We start from the raw sequence: 14,377 nt of genomic DNA on the forward strand, positions 1-14,377 counted from the left end.
GATCAACAAAACATCCCGAGATATCCCAAAGGGCTCAGGTCCAGATTTTTAAAGGTATGTGCATACATTGTTGGCACCAAGTTGTAAAGATAAATTTGCACCATATTACATTTCAGATAACATATATATCACATTAAGCAATACCATACTTGCAGGAAGACAAGGGGAAACTGCTCCCCACCAAAACCTTTTTTTAAAAGAGCTCAAGTTCATGCATTTTTCTGGCATCTCGCCACTCTATACTCACTTCATTTTACTGGAGTCTTTGTGACTTGAAGACAACAGTGATTTGGTTTCTTTTTCCAACTTGATTTTCTTCTTATCAGTCTCTTTTTCCACTTCTCCCTATTGAAAGCAAATCACCACCACTTAGATGCTACATACACAGGTAAAAGTGTAGGCGAACATAGCTAAATTTGATTTCCTAATGTTAAAACAAAAATACTAAAAATAACAACATGCAAATCCAGATCACAGCTGATTAATCTAAACTTCAGCTTCCTTGAAAAGAATTCCAAATGACATTTTGTCTTGTTTTGCTAGAAGAGATTGATTCTGGTGGATGGAGTGGAAATACTTACCCCCCCCCCCCACCACCACCCCAAAAGAAAAAGGTTAAGTATTTTCTGACTTACGCTCGTGACAGCAAGTATTTCTAAATCGTCTCTTGGTGTTTTGTTGCCAATGAATATGAATCATACAGAGCAATATAAAGCATATAAAAATTCCTTCTAGCAATGTCATTAATGATAAGGGATTGTGTTTTGTGATATGCCTCACTTGCCAAAAAGGAAAATAAAACACATGGAAGAATTAAACCACACAGATTGCCCCAAGGTCATTTCAACAGGAATAAGATACAGGGGAAAACGTGGGGGAAAAAATGTTTGGAACAATTGCCCACATGCTCTAAAAAAAAAAATACCAGCTTCTCAGGCAAAGAGATATACAGAGAGAGCTGGTGAAGTAAGATTTTAAAAATGTATTACAAGATCTGTGGAAATCATGTGTGTATATTTGTTGAATTATCAACTGGGTGAAAAACTTAAAAACTATTTTAATATGGAAATACTGCAAAATTTGAAGGAGTGAATCGATCTGCCCTGCCCCCATAGCAGTTGGTACTAACCACACGCGTGTGAAGATTCTCACTAAAAAGGTGAGGGCATCACCTCATAAAGGGCTCAATCCTGTGAGGTACCAATTGCCCTCAACTCTCATTGACTTCAAAAGATGTGCAGTACCTCACAGGACTGGACACTTTATAAGAGCTGGTGGCCTTAGAAGAGCTTTTAAGAAAGTGTCTTTAGATCGCCTAGCACCCACTCTGTCAAACTCCTTAACTGAGATACTAGAGGATTTTTTTTTCCTGAAGGGAAAAAACAAATCCACTCGCATTGAATTGGTATATAGGCAAAGGAATAAAAGACATGGGACTGGAAAGTCCTGTCCCCTGCTATTCAAGACCACACCATCATATAATCCCATTCATGAATTTATCAAGCTCCATCTTGAAAGTAATTAGGTTGTTTTCCCCTCCACTATTCCCACTGGAGATGTGTGTCTCCAAAACAATATTAAAATTGGATTCGATTTGAAGCCTGCAGACTTTCATACTGTAGAGCAGGGATGGGCAAACTTTTTGGCCCGAGGGCCACATCTGGGTACGGAAATTGTAGGGCGGGCCATGAATGCTCATGAAATTGGGGGTTGGGGTGTGGGAGGGGCTGAGGGCTCTGGCTGGGGCCAGAAAAGAGGAGTTCAGGGTGCGGGAGGGGGTTCCGGCCTGGGGCAGGGAGGAGGGCGGGGGAGTGTTCCAGTTGGGGGTACAGGCTCTGGGGTCGGGCTGGGGATGAGTGGTTGGAGGTGCAAGAGGGTGCTCTGGGGTGGGACCAAAGGGTTCGGAGGGCAGGAGGGGGATCACGGCTGGGGCAGGCGGTTGGGGTGTGTGATGGGGTCAGGGGTGCAGGCTCCAGGCGGTGCTTACCTCAAGCAGCTCCCGGAAGCAGCGGCATGTCTCCCTCTGGGTCCTACGTGCAGGCGCAGCCAAGCAGATCTGCACGCTGCCCCATCCAAAGGTGCCACCCCTGCAGCTCCCATTGGTCATGGTTCCCGGCCAATGGGAGCTGTGGCGCCCCTTGGCTGAACCTATGCATAGAAGCCAGAGGGGGGACATGCTGCTGCTTCCAGGAGCTGCGTGGAGCGGGGCAAGCTCCCGTCTGGAGTGCCGGAGTGGGGCAAGCCCCAGATCCCGCTCCCCAGCAGGAGCTCGAGGGCTGGATTAAAATGTCTGAAGAGCCGGATGTGGCCCCGAGGCCGTAGTTTGCCCATCCCTGCTGTAGAGGCGTGTGCAATTTCCCCAGAAAGCCAGTGACAGTTAATTTTTCAACCTGGCCCCAATAAATTCAGCAGAAAGTTACAAAAGTCCAATTTTTTTTTCTTCAAATAAGTTACAGTCTCCTCTCCCTGAAGATGCTCTCGAGAGTCAAGTCACTCATCTCTCTGCTCGCCTGGTGACACAGAGGAAGAGGCAGACTTACCTTTCAAAACTGGAGTTCTCTCTCACTTCCCCACAGTACAGACTTCTGGGTTCTCAAGTTTCTCCACCATTCCTTAGCAAAATAGGGGAAAGTGCCCTGTGTTTGATGGCCCCTTCCTCTCAAAAAAAAAAAAGAGTAGCTAATTCTCTTCCCAACAGCATAAAAATACTGCTATTCTCCCACCAGTTGAGAGCAAACCATCTGGTGTTTCCTGAGGAGTTAGGAAGAGCTGAGAATAGGCCCTGATGTAGCCATGATGAGTATACTCACCACGTGAACTCATTGTGCATATTGTAATGTACTAACTGTGTATATATGAGCCATTGCGTAAAATTATCCTCTAGGAGCAGGCACTCAGAGAAGTTAAAAGACCTACTGCTACTTCAGCTGAAGGAACCGTCCTTGACCTCAAGTGACAGAAGCATTTCCTTTTGTATGCAAGGACCAGGTTTTCAGTCCCAGCTCTGCAGATTAACTGTATATTTTATATATCGATTGTTTGTATTTCTGTGCAGAAGTACAGTACTGAGGGTTAACTTTCTCTGTGCTTTTTAGGCCCCTACAGCTGCTAGTGTGGTTGTCAGAGAACACTTCAATTCATTTAACAAAGAAAATAGGTCCCCTTTTGAACAGACCAGCCTAGAAGAAGTTGGGCCCAAGGCTGGGTTTACACACAGATTTTGTACTGGTATAATCATTTCAGTTAGAGGTATGATTTCTTTACCCCAGATAGTTATACAACTACAAATCCTAATGTGGATGCAGTTATACCAGTATAAAGGTTCGGTAAGGGCATAGCTATTCCCCTTCCTATACAGAAATAAGCCACAGCAGCATTAGCATCTTTATACCAGTACAACTGCATCCTTGAGGTGGGGTTTTGCCAGGGGGAGGGTATTGTAGAGTAGAACCTCAAAGTTACGAACTGACCAATCAACCTCATTTGGAACCAGAAGCATGCAGTCAGGCAGCAGGAGACCCAAAAAAAGCAAGTACAGTACAGTACTGTGTTAGACGGAAACTACTAAAAAAAAATAAAGGGAAAGATTTGAAAAAAAGATTTGACAAGGTAAGGAAACTCACTGTGCTTGTTTCATTTAAATTAAGATGGCTTAAAGCAGCATTTTTCTTCTGCATAGAAGAATTTCAAAGCTGTATTAAGTCAATGTTCAGTTGTAAACTTTTAAAAGAATAACCATAGCATTTTGTTCAGCATTATGAACATTTCAGAGTTACGAACAACCTCCATTCTCACAGTGTTTGCAACTCTGAGGTTCTACTGTACTGTTTTTACAACTTTTGTGTGCAGACAAGGTCTAAGACACCCATCTCTGCTGAACTGGAATAGTTCTCACTGAGGGCATCCCTACAAGCAGGAGATAGTGGTGCTCTCCTGCAACTGATATTGAATGGGTTATACAGATGAATGCACAGCAAGGGAAGCATTTCAAATACCATGCTACTGGTAGCAAAAAAGGCACCATAGCCTCCTCTACTTACAAGTGTTGCTTTGGCTAAATTCAATTAATTGAAAGAGGGAACAATCCAGAGAAACATTAGCAAAACTGAAGATTACATATTCCTAGAGCTGGTTGAATTTTTTTTATTTTTTTTTTTAAACTAGAAAGCTTTTTTTTTTCTGAAAAAATGGCCTTTTTTGACAACACAAAATTTTGCTAAAAGCTTTCCGAATATTTTTGTGACTTTTTAAAAAACAAGAACATTCCTGAACAGTTATTGACATTATTAATTTGCTGAACTGGTTTTTGATAAATAAAAATATTTAATAACTGTTTTGATAATCAAATTTTATATTAAATTTGATTATCTGAGGGAGGGGATGAAAAATGGGTTCATTCTGAACCCTGTGAAATGGAAACAGCTTTGAAACATTATTAAAATTTCTCCCCCACCTCCATATTCCCTGCCCATTGAATAACACTGCTACCATTGTAAGAACGCTCCATTGCCTCTCACCTTCCTCTTTTTGAGAGACTTGTTAGGAGTTTCTGTGCTTTTCTTTTCCAAATCCTGCTTCCTCGCACTTGGGAGCTCTTTACTCTCAAGTTTCTTCTGGCGACTCCCTTTCCCAGGTGGCTGTGGAATTCTTGAAAGGAGACACAGTTCAATTTTAACCACAAGAGCATGAGGGATGGGGAAATCCCTCAGGGGTGATAACAACGTCTTATCCCTGATAGGCAAGAGAAGTTTGTCTCTATGGAAGTCCTCTCTGACCACAATAGCGGGCTTTTTGCCACTAGTCCTGGTGGGGGTGGCGGGCTTCTGGCTTTGCGCTACAGGGCTGAGGGGGAAATGTTCTGGGGCACCGCCAGCCACAATGTCTTTCACAGGCTTAGGGTCCAAAAATGCTTTAGCAATGGCTTGGTGTGAGCTCTTGTGTTTTTTCTTTTCCAAGGACTCTTGCACCGTTGGTTTCAATTCTTTTTTATCTCTGGATTTTGGCCTCCCTTTCGTTTTTACTTTTGGCTTGTCTCTGGAAGACTGGTCTTTAACCCCATATGGACCAGGCTCACTTTCCACTTTCAGGCTTCCCCTGTGAGCCTCTTGTTGTGGGACCTTGCTGGGCTTCTTGGTACCAACAGTGGGCCTCCGAGAGGGCTCCTCAGTGCGTGTGGGAGACTTCTGGCAGGTCCGTTTGCTGGGAAGATGTACCGCCTGGGGAGCCCTGGTTATTTTGCTTGAGTTTTTGGAGTGCAACTCATTTGATTCAGAACGTTCATGAGAGCTGCTGCTTTTCCCTTGCCCCTTGCTCTCCTGATGACCATGTCTATGGACAACCTCACTGAGATTCTCATTTGGTGCTGCTGGTTGGTTCACCTTGGTTAGCCAGTTGTCCAGCTGCCATTTATTTGATGTTGGTGGGTCAGGCTGTAAAGAAAAAAAAAAGTTTTATGGGAGTTATGTCTATGGATTATTCTGATGCCTAACCTATATAATGCTATCAAAACCCATGAAATTTTACCTCTACTATTAAAGGCATAGGAAATATAAGAACTTAAGAGAGAGGTCACACTGAGAAGCTTTTAAACAACATCAAAACAAAATGTCCTCACTTTTGCACAGGGCTAATCTGACTATTCATATCAGACTCCTGGTCTCAGACAAGCTTCACCTTTGTATCAGTAAGAGACCTTTCATTCTGCCTGGAAGTTTGGCCCTGGGTTGCCCTGTGCCAGAAGCAGACATTCTTGGCTGATTACCCAGTGCTGCTGACCCAATGTGAGTTAGGATAGTGACTGTGAAATGTAACTCGCTTGTGTCTTTAAAGCACTCTTCAGCTACAGTGAAAGTTATTTCCCACCTCTATTAGGACACCTAGAGCTATTTTGTATCTATGGACTGGAATTGAGGTTAGAGTGAAAGATGGGGGGGGGGGGGAAACTTTGGCATGGGAACAGATGTCAGATTAAGGGCAAATTAAGGGCATTATCGCCACAGGCCCACTCTAAACTCTTCTGCTGCCAAATGACCTTCAGGTGCATTCCAGCAGCTGGAAATCCACAGAGCACAGAGATGGCCCCAGCCATGTTCCTTTTTTTTTTTTCCAGCCATGCCCTTACGCCAGAGAATAGCAGTCCTGGAGGATTCCCCTAGACTAGGCGATCCTCATTAGCCAGATTCGCTGGGTTTAAGTCTGATTTGTACTGGGGAACACATCTTCACTGCAAACACACACAAAAAGGTGGGCTTTTAACTCAGATCAGCTAACTTGCAGCTTTATTATGAGTTAGTAGGTAGTATTAACCCCCAGGCTCTGCTATAGTCTTTGACTCAACTGCCTTATCTTCATTAACATTTTAGCTTGAGTAAAGAATTTTTTTTTTTAATTTTTCAGTGAAGACTTCACCTGAGAATTGGACCCATAAGTGTAAGAGTGTCCCCAGATTGCTGGGTTCTCTTTGATGCTTTTTATGCATCCCTGCTACTGCCAGCTGTTATTTGTTTGTGGTTTGTGCTTTCCTACATATTTTCATTGCCAAACACCACCTTACTAAAGGTTGTAAGAGACCATAAAATAAAAAGCAACCGCTGCCAACAGGTTTTAAGCAATCACTTTTGTCTGTGATGAAATTTTCTGTATGTATACAGTAAGTAAAATGTACTAACAGCCTTGCTCTCAAGTTTACTTTAGGAGCTGCTGAAAGGATGAAATATAGCAAGAAAAGGACATAACATTTAATGGAAATTAGCTAGTTAGTTCTTCTCCTTTCCCATCACCTATTAATCTCAAGACAAGACAGCTAGGTTTATATACAGGAACAAAAGCATAACATTAATTTCCTTCAGACAGCACCTGAATTTTATCTGAACTTTACTCAAATGAAATCAGCAATTACACAAATTGGTCTGAGAAATGGGAATGGAGGTGTATGTTGGGAACGGGGTGGAGAAGTATCTGTTTTTCAAGATTCCCAAGCTTTTTGTGCCAGTAAATCTCAGTTTTGCCTGTGTCCAAATAATCTTCCTATACATGTGCTCCTACACTTGTAATTAGGAGACAAAATTAGATTACAGGATGGAAGAGGGTTGGGGAGAACAGAAAAAAAATTAAATTGCTATACCCTGACTGATGCATAAAGTGCTGCTGAATCTGCATGTATGATCAGAAATGTAGCCCATGGATACCATTTTACACCATTCTGCTAATTTGGAAACATTTTGTAGGCTCCCTCTTTCCCCCACCACAACACTGACAGAGAGAGAAAGTGCTCCAATGACATGTTGCACAGAGCACAGCACTGCGCCTAACGCTTAACAGGGACTTGGAAAATATATTTTCATTTCGGAAGCAATTTGAAAAATGCATTTGGTCTTGATTATGAAACTATGAAGCATTATCTTGAGTTTTGTTAACTTGCTTTCCCAACTAGGTCAATAAGGGCTCCAAAGCACCAGTAGGGCAGAAAAGCAAGCCAAACTCAACAGCAGTGAGTCCAGGCACATTCCAATGGAGACGTCCTACAGGTCTGATCATTTCAGACAAAAATCTAAGAGAGAGGTTTCACCTCATCAAACACAGCTGCCATTCGATTTCAGAAGGAAATGCACTATTCTAAGACAGAACAACCTTGCTTTAAGTAGCAAAAAAAACCTGGTTTCACCATAAAACAGCTCACAAATAAAGGATCCATAATAATTACATACACAAAGATGAGCCTGAAACATTGAAGTCAAACACTGACCCAAACTACTGGAAAGTTTGGATGCCGGGGGGTTGGTCCTGGCCCATTTCTAGGCAGAACACTGAAGGACATACTTGAAATGGGGAAGAGAGAGCACTAATCATGCAAGGATTTTGAAACATTCTTTCTGAAGCCCAATTATCCTGTTACCAAGGACTATTTGACTTTCAGAGCTTGTTAAACAGCAAGTGAGAAAGTTCATGGAAGAGACGTGTGGTTTATAAGAACCTGCATATAGAGGAGGATGACATTTTATCCCAGGGCTGCTTCCCTGTAACTATTTTGGTATTCGGTCAGTGAGAAGTCAGAGGCGGTAGGCTTCATTAAGCCTCGCTATCTCCCATACGTTCACCACACAGTACCTCAGACGTAGAAGTTCTCGGTGGCTCGTTTGCTTCGCTGTCACTCGAACTGCTCTCACTCTCGGAATCTGAGGAGCTGTCTGAGTCACTGGTGCTCCCTGACTCCGCACTGCTGGAATGTGCTGATGCCACACTCTCAGGCTGCGATTGTGAGGCACTGCAAGGCCATCAGGAGATAAAATTAGAAAGCAGCATGGGTGAAGGTTTTATATTTGCACTGACGTGACAACATTCGGAATTAAAACAACTTACATGTTGGCACTGGTGAGAAGGCAAAGAGAATTCATTACCATACCATAGAAGAAAGGTAAAGGCTCAAAATAAACCCTCCCCTGAGCCAGATGAACTTGTGAGCAAAGTTTCACCTGGTACCATAACAGGTTGGGAAGCTCTATTTATATGGCAAAAGTAAAAACTGGCACTGGAGAATTTTTAAGTCTAGTTTTCTGAAAGACCAATACTTAATGGGACTGACAGATGCCAGTTAAATAGCTAAAAAAGTACAAGAGAAAATTAGTTTTCCTGAAAAGGTTTTACACACACACACACTCACACACACACACCTCTTCACTGTATTTGCCTCCTTTGGTTTCCGTTTCATCAGAAGCATTACCTAGTTGAACTGCCATGCTAAAGTGGCATATTACCCCCAGAACACCCATCCCCCTCAGAGCTCACTTCTGAAGTCTGCTTAAAACAGAAATGTACTAAGTTCAGTGGGAGTTGGGACTTACAAGCACAATGCATGTTTTGGAAAGGGGTAAAAAATCAAAATCATGGTGTTAACCTAAGAAAACTCCCACGTCAACACTGATACGTTTGCATGAGTTGCAGCCAGCTTTCTTGGTGATCCAGACTCATACTGACAGAAAGCTACATTTTAAGTGCTCTCTGAGAAGCAAATTGATTATCACTGCCAAAAATTGTCATGCCCTTGTCTAAGTCTGACTTTGTAGACCATTATTCTTTGTTTGAAGAATATAGTTAACAGGCCAAAAATGTGGTCTATATTTAAGCTGTCTCCATTTGGAAGGGTTCTGAGCTTTTTTTTTTTTTTTTTTTTAAATCATATGCCCATGCATTCCACCTTGAACACTGCTGCTGACTAGCTGCTTAACAGATTGTATCAGCAATGCTCAGCTGTCATATCAGGAGGAGCTGAAGGAACTTGAGGTCTAGTTTATCCCTTTGCTGTACTTTTCATACGCAACTGTTTCTGGCTTCTTAGTGACTTAAAATCGGATGTACACATTACTCGCCAATGTGGTATTGCACATAATACCAGCTCAAGAAGGAAACTAAACACACAATGGTCTATGGGGGCAGGGAGAGTTAGAGGTGTAAACCCTTGACCTATTTATCCAGCCCGAAGACAAAAGGAAATGTTGCTTTTACTTAAAAAAAAAATTTTAAGGCCAATTTTCAGACCTGAATCAATGTTAGACACCTAAGTCCAAATTTAGGCATCTAAAGACATAGACTGATTTTCAGTGGTGCTGAAGTCTATGATAGCTGCAGGTGCACACTTTTGAAAAAAATCAAATCAATTAATTAGGTGCTTTAACATTACGCACTCTGGCCCAAGTTCTCAATCCTTATAGTTGCAATGACGACCTTACAGGCATACCCTCCTCACCCGTACCCCCCTCCTCCCCCCACACACTGTGTTAGCCTAAAACAGCAGCTTGAGAAAAGGTTAGAAATATCTCTATTCATCCCAGCTGAATGTTAATTCTGAAGCTCTTAATGATGATTGTTGAGTTTCAAAAGCACAAATGGTTAAAAAAAAATCAATGAGAGTTAGGCAGATGACTCATTTGTGCTTTTGGAATTCTCCCTAAAACACCTCAAATAATATAGATGCATTAATGCATGTGTATTTATCATATGCAGTTACTTCAACTATGGACACAAATTGAGCAAAATGCACACCCAAGTGGCAAAGTAAGCCAAATGACAGAAATAGTGGAGGTCCTGAAAATGCCATCTTTGCCCCATTGAAAGCAGTAAAAACTCTAATAACTGAAAGGTCTGTTATTTCATAAGGACCATGTTTCTACTCTTGACCTCAGTACAAACCTACTATTATTATCCACAGGCGATCCACTGGGGACTGAGGGTAGCATTTGGCTCTGACAACTTTATAGCTTTGGTCCACTGACCACAATGAAAAACTTAATTCAGCTCTTTCCATAGCTTGAGCTTGATTCACTTGTATTATACATTGCACACATGCATACACATACATACATCTATCTCAAAGAGCACACGAGGACAATACATTCTCATAACTTTCCATATCAGATGAGTTTCTCCTCTGACTTGCGTGATCACTTTAATTAGTTGCCTTTTGACCAATGACTTTTACACCACACTAGAACAAAAATAGCAACCAGATTAATTTATATTTATTCAAAGGTTTCAAATATTTCTTGACTTCAGTGAAAGCTGTAACAAGAGTGTGAGCAACCAGAAATGAACCTCAAAACATCAGCTAAACCTGGCTAAGCACTGCAACCAATGAATTAAACTTCCAGAATATGCTCGTCATTCAGTCAATACTTTTCCCTTTGCCATCTAATTCGCTCTCTCATTCCACTGTACAAAGTACTAAGGGCTGGGGCATATCGGCAAAGCTGCTTGTTTTAATTCCATGAAGCTACTTCAATTCACACCAACTGAGGATCTGCAAAAATCAAAATAACCTCCATCCTCCCCCATTAACTGCGGAGTACAAAATATCAGGCTCATTTTCTTTCCTGTTGCTCTAGTTAGCAGTTTTGGAACAAACAGTACCTTGGAGGAGCAGATGAGGGAGGTGGCTTTTCAGAGACCTAAGAATTTAAACAAAAAAAGAGGAGGGGGGGGGGGAAAGGTTAGGTTAAAGAGCTTAAAACAACAGATCACATTGATTTAAAGGGATTTCTGTGTGTGTAGTATAATATGAAATGTCCAAAACTGACCCGATCATCATCACTGTCTTCACTATCACTGAGCTGGAGGTCATCTTGTAGCATTCTGAAAGATGAAAAAAAAGAAGGAGGGACATATAGTTGGACATGCTTTAAAAAGGCAGACTCTAATAACAAAATTTGATCCTTCCAAAGTTGCGTGTCTAGTTCTGATACCATACTTAAAAAAACCATCGGGATTTTGTTCCAAAATTTAAAACATTCTAGTATTAAATGCCATTATCACCTGAGCAGAATATAATAATACATTACCTAGCCTTTACATCTTACACATCTCAAAGTATTTACAAAGGAAGTCAGTAGCATCGTACCCATATCACAGATGAGGAAACTGGGGCACAGGGGAGAAGTGACTTGTCCAAGGTCACCCAGCCAGCTATTGGCAGAGCTAGGCATATGTGACAGAGTAGGGAGTGGGGTGGATTGACCTGGGAATGTTGCGTGGGAGTTTTACTGGGACTGTCTGCATTGGTGATGGGGATATCAGAGTGTGACTTCACTTGAGGGACTATACCTGAGCATGTAATCTGAGCCCTGGAGGGGGGTTGGAGTCAGGTGACACCTTTGCCTGGGAAACTAGACAAAGGCTGGCGGGGAGAGGGGGGCAGGGAGGCTGGGTGAGACTGCTGGAGGGGGTTTCAGGTAGGAGCTTGCTGGGGAGGGAGGCCCAGATGGGGTCTAAGCTCCCTGCCCCCCAAGATGGACACGACTGAGGGGGTCCTGTTGTCTGTACCTACAAGCTCTGTTTTGGACTGCGTTCCTGTCATCTAATAAACCTTCCGTTTTACTGGCTGGCTGGCTGAGTCATGGTGAATCGCAGGAAGTAGGGGGTGCAGGGCCCTGACTCCCCCACACTCAGTGGCAGCATAGAACTCAGGTTTCCTAAGTTCCAGTCAAGTGCTCTATTCACTAGGCCATGATGCCTCCTGATAGAATAGTAAAGTGTTTTGCAGACACTAGAAGCAATGTATGGGTATTCACATTGTTTTTCTTGGATAGTGATTACTTCTATTATCACATCTTTTTGCAGCTCAAGTCTTCAAATCAAGAATGCCTAAACCAATGCCAAGTACAAGCTGAAACCCCCTTCTCCCCCGCAATCTTCTTCCTCCTCTACATAACAGGATGTTATGCTCCTGCACATCGCACTAGGAAATGTAACATTTAGTGCAATAAAGAGAAATACTCATAGACAAATTCTGCTCTGATGTCACTGGGAGCAGAGAATGTGCATGCATCCAAGAACAGAATTTGGTCATAACTTATTCACAAATATGTAGACGACTATCACAGAGTATGACTCTTCCAGTTGTCTCGGAGCATTAAGAAGAAAACAGTGCCTTGAAAAGGAGGGCAAAAAATAGCTGAAGTCCCACTGCGTTTTCTTCTTCTTTCTGATGTATGAAGGCAGCCTGAAGGTCTATTGACCAAAAAAATCCTCCTAACTGAAAAGACTAGAAATTCAGGTCTTAGCTACCCTGAGATGGAGTACGGCAACCAGAGAACTAGTGAAATGATATTTCAAAAGATGAGAGGGAAAGGAATGTTTATTCAGACAGTTTAAAAAGCATCCTTTGTTTTAAATACCTGTTCAAACTAATGCTGAATGATCATTTGGGAGAAATGATTGCTCTGTTAACATACCACACTCCCAGCTTTTTAAGGTGTGAGAACTCAGAGTAAGTTTCTCTGGGACCCCCAGGAAGTCCTCCAGCAAAACCCAGGAAATATAAACTTGACATTCCTGATATTTGTCAACAAAGTTTTGAAAAATCCTGTCAGACATTAATTTTAGTTTGTACAGAGCCTAGCACAATGCGATCCTGGTCCATGACAATGTCTCTCCTAGGTGCTACATTAATACAAATTATAAATAATTAGAATAAAAAGGGGCAAAGAAGTCCAACTTTTAAAAAATTCTTTGTAGGTCACCTTTAAAGTCTTAAAGCAGTTTGATATTAAGATGCTGTGAATACACTACAGTAAAAGCTTAAATAAACTGAGCAATTTCTTCTTTTCAGATACCATCCCCCCAGCTAGACAAATAAGCAAGAAGTAATCTCACATTTACAAAGTGCCCTTTATACTAAAGCACTCGGCAAGCACAGATACAGACACACTTTCACAAATCATTTCTAAACCACTGAAATATGACCAACTGGGCTGTGGAACTTGGCAGCTGTTTAACAACAAACGCACACTGCACAGCAGTTTAGGACAGGAAGCGGTGAATCCCAAATCCAAATGAAACTGCAGGAGAAATTGCCTGGTCAGTCAGATAAGATCTATTTTAAGGCAGCAATTGGCAGTCATGGTAGAACAGTAAACCATGATTCCTCTCAGAGCACATGCGGTTTTTCAAGCACCAAATTAAATGACCATAATTCTAAAGGTAATGAGAAAAGCTACACCTTTCCCTTAAATGTCTGAGCATGTTGCTGCCGTTAACAGTAATGGGGAATTATGCATAGGGAATGAACAGGGAATAGACTCAAGTGACAGTTTTGAAGGTTTTGTTTATTTATGTTGCTTGTTCTGCTTTTAGAGTTTCCTTTAAAAAGAGTGTTAACAAATCACCCTTCTCCATTCTTTCAGCATAGAACACAAGCACCTTCAGCTACACCACGGGAAAGTACAGTTCATTTTCAGGAGTCAGGAAATAGGATTAAAGAAAACCCCTCCAAAAGCATTTTTGCACTTTTGGAAGCCAAGCCACCTTTCTAGGATACCTCCCACCCAAGTCAAGCAAGCTATCTGAGTACCTGTAAAGCTATTGTATTAAAGATTAAACTTCCTGCAATCCCCACAAAAAATACAAGACATACAGTTACACAGGAGTTCTTGTGTACCTGAGCATAGCTGTTGTCATTGAAATCAGCCACTTTTTAAGTCTTTGCTAATGAAAATAAAACCTAATGAAATTTGTCTCTTCAGCATCTAAGTTGTACAACAAAAACTACTCTGTGAAGGAGAAGATCTGTCAAGGGATGTCAGTATAGCTGCAATCCCAGAGGGTATCCTTTTGATAGGGAGTTAATAACAGGGTTCTCTGAATTCTTTATTTTATTTCCTGATTCCATACAATAGGCAAAGTCTATTCCATAACTCTAGAAACGGACAACTTCAGACACCTCAAACTAAACGCTAACATTTTTGAAACTGAATAGTAATGTCAGATGTCCAACCTGTAGCACCTTAGAAATCTTATTTTCAGAAAGTCCTGAGCACCCACGCACTGAAAATCCAGCCCCTTTAAGGTGCCTCAAGTTGGACTCTCATACTAAGAGACCCCAAATTAC

The 14,377-nt window shown here is 41.8% G+C and overlaps 1 protein-coding gene across 15 annotated transcripts in view; it reads right to left on the minus strand.

Annotated features, from left to right (window-relative positions):
* Positions 1-14,377, minus strand: part of AFF1 (ALF transcription elongation factor 1) — a 163,827-nt gene that overhangs the window by 25,015 nt on the left and 124,435 nt on the right. For all 15 annotated transcript variants that reach the window (XR_010601250.1, XR_010601248.1, XR_010601249.1 and 12 more), the window contains 5 exons: positions 11,070-11,124; positions 10,903-10,940; positions 8,107-8,263; positions 4,518-5,429; positions 248-345 (listed from right to left, as the gene is read on the minus strand). Coding sequence is in view for 12 of the 15 variants with exons in the window: in XM_024103110.3 (XP_023958878.2) it covers positions 248-345; positions 4,518-5,429; positions 8,107-8,263; positions 10,903-10,940; positions 11,070-11,124 (1,260 nt within the window). In the remaining 3 variants the exon portion in view is untranslated. The remainder of the gene's footprint in view (positions 1-247; positions 346-4,517; positions 5,430-8,106; positions 8,264-10,902; positions 10,941-11,069; positions 11,125-14,377) is intronic.

The sequence above is a fragment of the Chrysemys picta genome, chromosome 5 (genome assembly GCF_011386835.1).
Source record: "Chrysemys picta bellii isolate R12L10 chromosome 5, ASM1138683v2, whole genome shotgun sequence".
Lineage (NCBI taxonomy): Eukaryota > Metazoa > Chordata > Testudines > Emydidae > Chrysemys > Chrysemys picta.